This window comes from Anopheles coustani, chromosome 3 (assembly GCF_943734705.1).
Source record: "Anopheles coustani chromosome 3, idAnoCousDA_361_x.2, whole genome shotgun sequence".
Taxonomy (NCBI): domain Eukaryota; kingdom Metazoa; phylum Arthropoda; class Insecta; order Diptera; family Culicidae; genus Anopheles; species Anopheles coustani.
In genome coordinates this window covers 16,663,066-16,674,177 of record NC_071288.1, presented here as the reverse complement: position 1 = coordinate 16,674,177, position 11,112 = coordinate 16,663,066, and the positions used below count along the sequence as shown (strand labels likewise).

The window sequence follows — 11,112 nt, the reverse complement described above, 5'->3', positions numbered from 1 at the left end:
GGGAACGCAAGGGTTTACTCACTTGGCGGCATACCGGGAATGGAACCGAAAGCCGAATAGGCATCGATAGGAAATGCACCGGCAGGATGCGTCAGGCGTTCGTCGGGTCTGTACGGCTGGAAACCGCTGCGGGCCAGCAGTTCCGACTGAATCGTATTCGAGCTGGGTGCACTCAAGCGTGGCATCTGTGAAGAAATCAGAACATTAGCTCACCGGTGTCTCACAAATGGGTTTTCCTGCGCTAAAATTACCTTCTCCGGGGGCTGCGGGGAGGCACGTTGCTGTTGCTGGTGTTGCTTCTTTGCCCCTTCGACGCCACCCCCGCGGCCTGAGCCCCCACCCTCGGGCCCTCGTATCCGACCATCGTTGATGATGTTCCCCCGCGAATCCTCGCGCCTATCGACCATCGACGCCATCGAGTTACCTCGTCCATCCATCGGCAGTGGCCCTCCATCACCCGCTCGCTCCCGCTCTCGATCGCGCTCCCGTTCCCGATGATCTCTATCACGTCCACCCCCACCTCCTCCTCCTCCGCCTCCCCCTCCACCACCACCAGGTCCTGCACCGCCACTGGGTCCACCATTCGCACCGCCGACGCCCGGCTCGTCGTCCTTCCCATCGGCCTGCTTGGCCAGGTTACGCAGGGCCGCTGCGAACGAACCGGTCCCGTTGCCTCCACCCCCACCACCACCGCCACCACTACTGCTGCGTCCACCGGACGAAGGATTCTGTGTGTTTGGCGACGAAGAGTGATGCGGTGGCGGGCCGGGTGCGGCACCTCCACCGTGCGCCACCGACGGTACGCCCAGTGGTGGCTGCTGGGGTGGTGGAATCAGTCCGGGGGAGGCACCCGGGGGCAGATGGTTCGGACCACCGATCAGGTGGTTCGAGTGCGGCGAGGAAGACGGATGGTGCTGCAGGAGCTGTTGGGCCGACGCGGCAAGCACTGGCGGGGCCGGGCTGGTGACGGGACGTTTCTGAGCCAGCTTCGATTGTACTGCGAAGAGAACGGGGAAATAGAAACGAAGAAGACGCAATTAATACGATATCCAAAATGGCCGAAAGCATCAAGAACGAAATTCGAATACGGGCGAAATCATGTTTTAAGTAGGGATGAGCGTACTGAGTAAGAGTGAGTGATTGAGTTGAATCTTGCTATTGAAAGATTGGTTTTAGTACGAACGGATAGTTTCTGAATACTCCATTATTATTTGCAACCTTAACTGGGATTCGAATCCGAAAAGAGTGAATGAGCGAGTAAAATAATTACTCCGATTAGAGTGAGCAATGGAGTTAGTCGCCGCAGAGAGCCGGATCTCAAAGATGTATATGTATTCATATATAGTTCTTACCTAAAGTCCCGGTTTGGGACTCATTCACTCTATTAAAAATCGAATTCCAAATAAGAATTCAAATCTCTGCGACGACTAATAACTCCGGTTTACAGATTTTAAATAAAAAAAAGAGTGACTTAAAGATTCGAATAATCGTGATGATTGTTCACTCTGAATTAAATCTTTAAATAGTCTTCAAATCTTTAAAACCTTCATCACTAATTTTAAGTTCTCTCAAATAAACAGAATCGCTGCAAAAAGCCTCTCTGGTGTAGTAAACCCAATCGTTTTTGCAATTCCAAATGTTCGACAAAATACAGGACATCCTATCCATCATCGGTCTACCGTGAAAATATCACCGCAAAGCATCAAGTGATAGCGCAAATGATGTGTCTCGTATTGATGCAGATTTCGACATACTTGTCCCAATTAGTTTGCAGAGCGGGACGTGGAACGAACGATTTTACATTGCACCGACAAGACCCTCTCTTGGCGGGCCACGTCACGAATCGGTGCGCTTTTTAACAAGCATCTGATTGGACGTGGTTCACCGAACATTCAATATGCAAAAGCCTGCGGTTCCAGCCGTCGTCGTCGTTGTAGGATGCGAAAAATAGGTTGGGACCGGCGGGAAATTCAACAAGTATTGATTTTCCTTTCCCCAGGCAGGTGCAACTGCAATTGGAATATCATGTGGAACATATTGACGTAGGTTGCTACCCCTACCCAAATCCCAATGAGTGTACAACGAGGTTAAAGGAATGATTTTGTGTTTGGGTAAACTTTGTAAAAACTATGTGAAGTTAAATGAATTCGTAAACTTTGTACTGAATTGAAAGTACACCAAAACATCCGCTTTCATGAACTTCTAGTCCTGATTTATCAGATATTGGTACATCCTGGGAACGGATGGAATCAACTGGCATTACATTCGATTAACGTTCACCTCCTCCAGCGTGCAATGCATGTTCGACTGGTGATCCACACGTGAATGTTGGATCCCAATCATCCCATCCATCACCGTTAGGCGTTAGAGTACGCAGGATGTAGGCTAAAGTGATTCGCCGTGAGTATCCCAGCCCGGGGATGGTTTATCGGTTGCTTCCGATGGATTCTGATGCCTCGCATTACATGGGCATAGCGTATGTGCGACCATTTCACCTTCTTCTCAGGGTCCCTAAGGGAGGAAGTTCTAAACGTGGAACCTTGCAAAACGCACATCAGATATGCGCCCCTCCGGTGGCCTGTGGTGTATGTGGTCGGGGTCCTGTGTAGATGGACACCGTCCGTGATGAACGTTGATTTGATTTGCGAACCCGGTTGGTTGCATCGTGCTCGATGCCATCGTTGGAATGGAACAGTAATTGAACCGCAGCTAGACGTCCCATCGTTACTTCTAAATATTTGCGCTACACTCGGAAAGCCGTCTCACACCGAGGAAGCGTATCGCTGACTTCCGTTGTGGCTTGTCGTGTCTAATTGCGACCGGCAAAATGGGAACCTGACCCAGGCAAGGATACAAGGAAAACCAAGGGATCGATGCGTAAGCTTTGCCAAAGTGTAGGTGTAATTTCTTTAGTGCATGAAATTCCATTCAGCACGCTATCAGTAACGAGAATTGATATGATGTATCCAATATAAAAAAACACCACGATTCAAGAACGCATAGTTTAGGAGCTCTCTAGAGATACGTAACAAATTTGTCGAGGAGTTGCCTGGAAATCATTGGTCGTAAACTCGGGTTTATGAGGGACATACTTCCTAAACACAATTTCCTGAACCAAACCAAACGCAAACAAATCAAAATGGAATGAAAGAATAATGTACATTCGCGCCAAACACCTTAAGGCTTAAGTGAGGCTTAAATCGCGACATAATCCTTCCCCTCTAAATGAAGGAAAATTCTTCTGTAAATCACTGGAAGCTCTCGAAGCGAACCCAGGGGTTTCCCTTTTTTTCCCCTCGCAAACGGGACAGGTTTTCACCAAGCGATGTTTAAACATACCAAACGCCAAACAGTAGCTTATGTCTTTTTGAGGCCGCTGCCCGAAACACGACTCCCAAAACCGGATCCCGGGGTTTCAACAAAAGAGGCACGCAACAGATCTTAACGTTTAATTTATTTTTCGCTTCCCGAACCTGGCCACCATAACCGGCGCGGCAGTAGAAGTTGTTGCGCTCAAGGGAAGGGACACGAAAACTCGAAACCGACCTCCAATCTATCAATGATCCTTTTAATACTTTGGCATGCCTTTGGTCTCACTTTTACACCAGACCAGACCTGGTGAGGTTCGATTGTGTTTCGTGTTGTGTTCGCTTTCCTGGTTCAGTTCCGTTTGTGACGATCGGACGAAGGACTTTTCAAGGGAAGGATTAACGGTATTATAAGACCCAAGGACCCTTCTTCTTGCGCAACTTCCGTTGAGCGAAGGGTCTGTCGTCGCAGGGAGTTTCATCTCGCGGGGATGGGTGAATAACGAAGTGTAGAAAAATCACTTTACGATAATTGTTTGCTATGTCTGACATTCTTTGGGGTCCGGATTTCACACCCCAGGGATTAGGACTTCCCAATGCACGCTATTTTGTTGCCCTTTAAAAGAAACTCGATGACATTGAAACTAGTTCGCATGGTGTCGTTCCAACGAGAATTGAAAAAGGGAACTGGTCCCTGGAACTAGCGAAGCATAGCGTTCCACCCTAAGAAGCAGCAGGAATACAACTTATCGCCATCGTCTTAAGCGTTTCCCTCTTTGTCACGGTAATCAATCCCATTCCAACTGCTCATGAATGGAAGGGATTTCACTCGTTTATCCCCGGGGGGCCACATTGTGGTGGCTAGAATGTGCGTGTTTTCTTTTATTTCCACCGCTGCTGAGGGATGTTAATGATTGTTCGTGGCCTCTACCATCGCCCGGAGCAATCTGGACGTGTTTCGATGGAAGCGACGGTGGCATATAATCAATTATTCACAAGCCAATCGAAAAGTGCCCGTTAAGCGTTTGGAGTACTTTGCCGGATAATTGGGATCGATTGGTTTGCTTGCTTCGTAGTTGCTGCTTTTCGGTTTCGACGAGAATTATTAGTTCTTGCGGTTCAGAGAGAAATAAATGAGTATGCAATTCAACCTAGATCGTTTTCATTCCTAACTGTTCCATTTTTTCTTTTCGGTTGGGATTTCAATTATGCATACGCTGAAATTTACATACACAAGCTATGTTCCAAGTCAAACCACTTCAGTCTAACTTGACAGGATCTAAATGCGATTGTTGTCACTTTGAACTTTTGGGGGGGAAAACTCCACGAGAACAGAGAAGATTAGAAACAATCATTTTTGGTTCGGTCGACCGATTCTGGTGACAAAAAACAAACACCAACCAAAACCCACTCATGTTTTGGTTATGTTGTTTTTATACGGCCACGTTACGGAGCGATGTCCCGGTCTCCGTTTCAAGTGGAACAAATTGTTCCAACTCTCGGGCGCAAAGCAGCTGAAATGTTCTAATACGTTTAAAGCTGGTTCTATTTCGCTTCTAAAGGGGGACCGAAGACGAATCGCTCGTGTGCTGGTGTCATAACATTCGGCAACCGATCCGAACCGTTCTTGGGATGTGATGCTCATCATGGGAGTGACTTTTACCATAGCGAAACATTAACAGTTTTCCTAGAGAGGCGACTGCTTGGAAGATGATTCATTGGCGATTACCTTTTTTTGTTTTCGCTTCTCGAGCTCTCAGCCTTCACCCGCAGCTTAAGAACAAACATTTACGGGGTAGTAGGAAAAACTTAGAAAACATTTATTGCCAGAAAACCCCCACCGGTGTGTGTGTGTGCTGAAGGAAAAACAAGCTCTAACGAGGGTAGATAGAGTATGAGCAACTACCAAGTCAAATAAAAACCCCCACACGAGTGAAAAGAAAACGATCACCTCCACCCCGCCCTTTTGGCGATGATGATCTGCCTTCTCCTTTAAAAATACAAATAATAATAATAAACCAGTGGGAGAAAACGATCCCATTCAACAAGATAAATATAGGCACTTAAGTGAGTGGTGTGTTTACAAAACTCGGCAAAGATGGCAATAAAAATAAAAACGCACATCTATATCCCGTTCCGAGTGCGTGCGTGCACATCCATCTAACCGGCCCCCTCACGCTTCTCTAATTTCCCTCACCCGACCAAGAACGAAGAAAAAAAGGGCAGCGGGTCGGTCGATGTCGTGTGGGTCGAGAAAACGGTTTGCCCGAGAGCTCATATGTCGTCCCAGCCAGCGTCTAACCTCTCTAACGGGGCCTCCTATATCCACTCGTTGCCCGCATCATTTTCGAACCGTTTTTCCTTTTTTTTTTTTCTTTTTTCTTTTGCTTACTATTAGGAGGACTGAAGATGAACGCAGTGGAGAGAACACGAAACAACCCGCGGGGGACCCAATTTCATCGAAACTAATATTATTGGCTGCTCCCTCCACCCATTTAGGAGTGTTTCCACCGGGTATCTAGTTACGGGAATTGTACTGAAAATGTGTGTGTAGACACAAACCGTATTTCAACAACTCGAACTTCGGAAGGAAGCAGTTTCTGGGCTGGAAGCGGAAACAGAGACTCATTAGTAGCTTATCCGCATTGAGGATTGACTAATTTCATCAAACCATACCACCACCATGTACAACACTACACTCGATTTTCCAGTTTTTCCCCAACCGGAATGAACAACAATCAGCATTGTTGGGTGGAAATGATTTGCCAATTTTACGCCATCCCGAGTTTTTGAGAAAGGATACAATAGTGGCTTTTGACGTTCGGGTAAAAAAGGGTTTTTTGGATGGAATCGTCACATGATGATAACCAACATTAAATTAGCTTGCCAGCAAAACTATATTACAAATGAAAATCGGTTGTTGAATTTAACGTTCAATGAAACCAAAAATCGTTTGATAAGAAAGGAGGAATATTTAATGCATGAAATTTATATTCTTGTAACAAATAATCCTAAATGTATTATTATAAGTTATTTTTCCTACATCTTGCACAACCATAAAAACAAACTTTGCTCAGACCGATAACTTTCCCAAACGCCCAGGGAATGCATTCAACACCCCTTTTCCTCGAGGTTAAAACAGAGGGATCTTTTTTCCGGTATGTGTATGCGTGTGTTACGACCGCTCACCTAATAGCTAGCCATTATTTAGGGACTCGTTTTACAACACGAAAACGAGCTGTTAACACTCTGCCCTGCATAGTACACACCGTTCTGATGTACTTCTGTTGGGGTATAAATTTATAATACCAGACACAAACACACACCCGAAACCATACACCGTACGCTGCTGCGTGCACTGGTCCAGTGTTAATAGGGTGTTTTATTTTCTACTTAGATTCCAGGTTTCCCTACCGCTTTTGGGCGGCACGGAAGCGATTGGAAAAGCTGGTAGCGTCGTTTAGCTGATGAAAGGCGACGAAAAACGCCGCAATTGATTTCTCGCCCCCGGGCGGGGCGAATGATTTTCCGAGCAGTTAATAGACTGGCTGCCGATGAAACACATTCCGTGCATATTTGAGACTCGAAATGCGGGGGCGAGAGGGGGGAGAGTTTTCCACTGCATTATAAATCTTGCCAGCAGATGTCGGAACTTAATTAGGGTGGATTTTTTTCTAACTACTCCAAGGGGAGCTATTTTTTTGTCGCCGGTTCCGTTGTCAAATGCCAATGGAATTGGAAAAAGTGTATGTAAATAAAAGCATGTAGGCATAAGTTAATTTCTCCCATCAATCCATCAGCGGCAACAGTCGAGGACGAGAGCGCCGCCGCAAATACTGTCACTTTGAAATGTCTCATAATTACCGCTTTACAAACCGTCACCGGCGACGAGTGTTTCGTGTCGCGATCGTCAATGATGAGCACGTGAAAAAAGCAGCAACAGCAGCAGGAGAGATTGACAAGATACATGCCCAGCAAAATCACCATTAACCTTCGCCGGCGAACGATCCGAACGACGGCGTGCGGTGATGAACCGCAACTGGCAAATGATGATTTGTGACGCTCACACACATCGAGCGATGGGTCCAGGTTCTCAGGGGTCGGTCAGCGGTCTGTGTTTCCCTTGGCAAATTGCGGCACGTCTTGGCAGTCCATAACTCACGGAACACCGCCCAACGTGGTCCTGGTCCAGGGAACAAACGGACGACAACGTTGGAGGTTTCATATTCTAATACTACTATGCCATTGCACGTTTCGTGCCATCCGGGTGAAGCAAATTGTGGGTGTCGATTGCGTGCTTCCATAGCCAATTTGTGCCAGCGTTCAGGACGAGAAAATTATGACTAGTTTTTCGTGAAAAGTAACATATTTTTTTTTGCTAGATCTCTTTTCGACTTTTTTGCCTGTTTGAATTTAGTAGAAAAGATCATGATATTTCTTTTTAAAAGAATGTTTTAAAAAGTTTTTATCATTACATAATAAAATAACATTTTTACTATTCCAGATGCCTTAAATAAAAAGTGAAATGAAAGTAGAAGTCATCTTTATACCATAACGCTTTAAAATATAATGAATAAAATGTATATCATAGGGTAAAATTGAATACAAAAAATATTCACCCCAGATTGAGCGACTCCGTGTAAAGCATGTGAGAAAATTGCTACAAATTGTAAAAAACAAAATCCCATTTACTACGCCACATTTCATGACATCCACCGCACCACCCAGCGTGTGCCCCAGTGGGGGGTGGGGCGTGGGGTGGTAGAGAGGGATATTTTGGCTTTCGCTTTCATCTATCATGCAGAAAGTCGACCCACACCGAGCGCGCACTAATCCGATCCGGAGCAAATGGCAACAACATTACCACCCCACACGCTGTCGACATGTGTAAATTCACCGTGACGACGCACACGGTCCGGTGGCAAACGAGGGGTGGTAGGGGTGGGAAACACAACGGGCAGGACAAGTGAAATGCCAGGAAAATTGAGAGCGGCAATAAACAAACAATCATTTAACGCGCACGCCTGAAAACTGTTTTAACTGTCACTGCAAAGACCCACCCTCTGGGCACCGCCCCACCGCCTCTTCACCCTTCCCCGTTTTTCCGCCTTTTGGTGGTCGCACACATACGCACGCACGCACGCACGCGGTCATGACAGATGAGTGGTGTGATCAAAGCTGTCACGGAGTTAATGAAGGTTGTGAAAAACGTCCAACAAACGACGGGACAAAATGTGGCGGCCTCCCCCCCCCGAATCCGCAGCCCACCCACCGAGTGCAGACAAGGAGTGAAAGGCAGAAGAGGGGGTGGGTTTAAACCATGATCCACAAGCTGTCAGTGGAGAAGAATCACGCACCGGCGTGACCGCTTTGACTTGGTCGATGGGGGTTTCGTTTTTTTTTTCAATGGCGAGGATCAGTCGCACAAACACCCAAACCCAAATCCGCCCCAATCGCTCGGATGGCGATGGTGGTGGTGATAATGTACGGAAATCTTAGACGAACGCCTCGAGCAAGCGCTACGCACAGTATTGTACAACGTTCCCATCCGACGTTCGAAACGACCAGCTTCTAATAAAACCTTCGCCGCAATCGGCAGTAAAGTGCGAGGGATAACGGCAGGCGGAAGAATTTATGTCAACCGGAAACCCCGGCTACGAACATCTTCGGCCGGTCTGGGCACGTCGGTCGGTCGAGGTTTGTGTGTACGGATGTGCCGGGATTGGGAGCGTGTTTATCCGGGCGTGAGCCGGGAGGAAAACAGTTCGCCGGAAAAACGTACGGTACGGCCCGCACGTTTCCCCATATGCGCGGCTCTTTGTTGTTGTGCTTTTCTTTTGAAACGCGATACTGGGGGTGTTTGTTAATGTTTTCATTTCTTTGAAGGTTCATAACCATAATAGAATCGTCGAAAAAGCGAATCTTTCCAAACGCAACCAAGTGAAAAAACAGTACGGTTTAAAGAAAATAAATTTACTACCGCTAAAAACCTGTTCTGAATAAATGTTGTTTCAGGTTTTTCACTGGATGGACCGTTCTCGATTTTTCAACATCAAAGGTTTGCTCTCTTGGAAGTCAATAATGCAACTATATTCCATTTTCCAACAATATATTGCGTATATATGAAAAAAATAGATGTTAAGCGATCCGTTGGAAATGTAGTTTGTTTAAAGACTAGTTTGTTTAAAGACTTCTTGATTAGAGTTTTGTAACTCGGATTAAGATTCATGAATCTGAATGATTCTTTGTGTTTTAGAGATTCATGAATCCCAAAGATACATCAATTGATGAAAAGTGATGCTCCAAAAATGGGAAACAGGATCCCCCTTTTTTTGGTCGCAAGATCCACGCCAATGAAAGAATTATGGAGATTCGTGACAGATCCACGTAAGATTCATGAAGATTCATTAAGGTTTCCAAATATTCATTAACGTTGGAAAATTCGAATCACAAAAGATTCATGAGTCCATCTGAATGAATTTTAGGTGAAAGATTCATATGAATGAATCCCGTCAACATATTCATTAAGTCCAACACTATTCTTGACTAAATGACTTCTTACATAACCAGGGAGTTTCCGTTGGCAGAAGTTGACAAATGAAAAACGAAAAAAAAACTTCCAAAACGATAAAATCCTTTACACAACGATGAGCATTTCCTGCCACAGCTCGCCCCGGAAAAACTAGTCTCTGATGAATACACACAAACACATCTAATTCCGAAGAAATACACAAATCGATTACCGATACCAAAAAACATTACACTGCCCGCCAGGATTAACACCCGTCAAGGGGATGCGATGCATACAAAAAGAGAGCACAAGGAAACGAAATGGGAGAAACATAATAAAAAAAAAACTGTCAAGAGGAAAAGGAAATCATTTCCCGCACGGCAATAAACACGACGGCCAAACGACGGCCCGGCTCGTTTACGAATGTCTACGGGAGGGGGCAAATAAAAAGTGGCACAACAGACCACACTAAACCCCGTGGAGAAAATGGCACCGAAGAAAGCAACAAATAAAACATGGCGACAAATGACGATTACTAATAGTTCGGGCGGCGGCAGGATGGTACGGCCATAAATAAAAGAGCGGGAAGAAAACGGAGAAGAAAAAGAACGATGCGAACGTATGTGTGTGTGTGTGTATGTGGAAAAAGAGTGGGTGGAAAATAAAAAAAGAATCCCCGGGCTGTTATGCGATAAAATATGGTCGCAAATAAAATAAACCTACATCTTTGCTTCGGACGTTGATATTCGTTTTATTCATTTTCACCGAAAGCAGATTGGTGACCCGCAAGACGGAGGGTGAAGAAGGGGAGAGCAGAGAAGGGGGGAACAAACCCCAAAACGAAGTGGCGGAGCGGCGAGCGGAGTATTTTATCAGCTCGCTAATTAGATAAATCCGTATCATCGTCGTCGTGTATCCGCTCAAACGATTATTTGCTGGTCCGAGGTTAAATGTATGTACAACAAAAAAAAAAGAGCCACTGGGAGTGAAAGAGAGGAGCAGAAAATCCCGAACCCCGAGTGACTGGCCAACAAACGCACGATGCGCACACCCACGGTCCATTTTTCATCACCAACATTCGTCGACTTTTCCGTTTTTCGACTACTGCCACCCGGTTCCGGTTTCCTGACCCAGCCCTGCGGCCACAAATCCTTCACACCGTAAATCAATTACTCGTCCCGTCCCGCTCGCTCGCGCGTCGAGCCGTCGACGAAAAGCACCATGCGCATCCATCACCAGGCGCCTCCATCGCGTGACGATCGCTTTTTATCTTTGAGCTCACGGCAGCGCGAA

The 11,112-nt window shown here is 46.1% G+C and overlaps 1 protein-coding gene across 1 annotated transcript in view; it reads right to left on the bottom strand.

Moving 5' to 3' along the window:
- Positions 1–11,112, bottom strand: part of LOC131260299 (uncharacterized) — an 88,607-nt gene that overhangs the window by 4,693 nt on the left and 72,802 nt on the right. Inside the window, exons 13-14 of the mRNA XM_058261995.1 lie at positions 252–997; positions 23–185 (exon numbers count right to left, since the gene is read on the bottom strand). Of these exons, the coding sequence (XP_058117978.1) occupies positions 23–185; positions 252–997 (909 nt within the window). The remainder of the gene's footprint in view (positions 1–22; positions 186–251; positions 998–11,112) is intronic.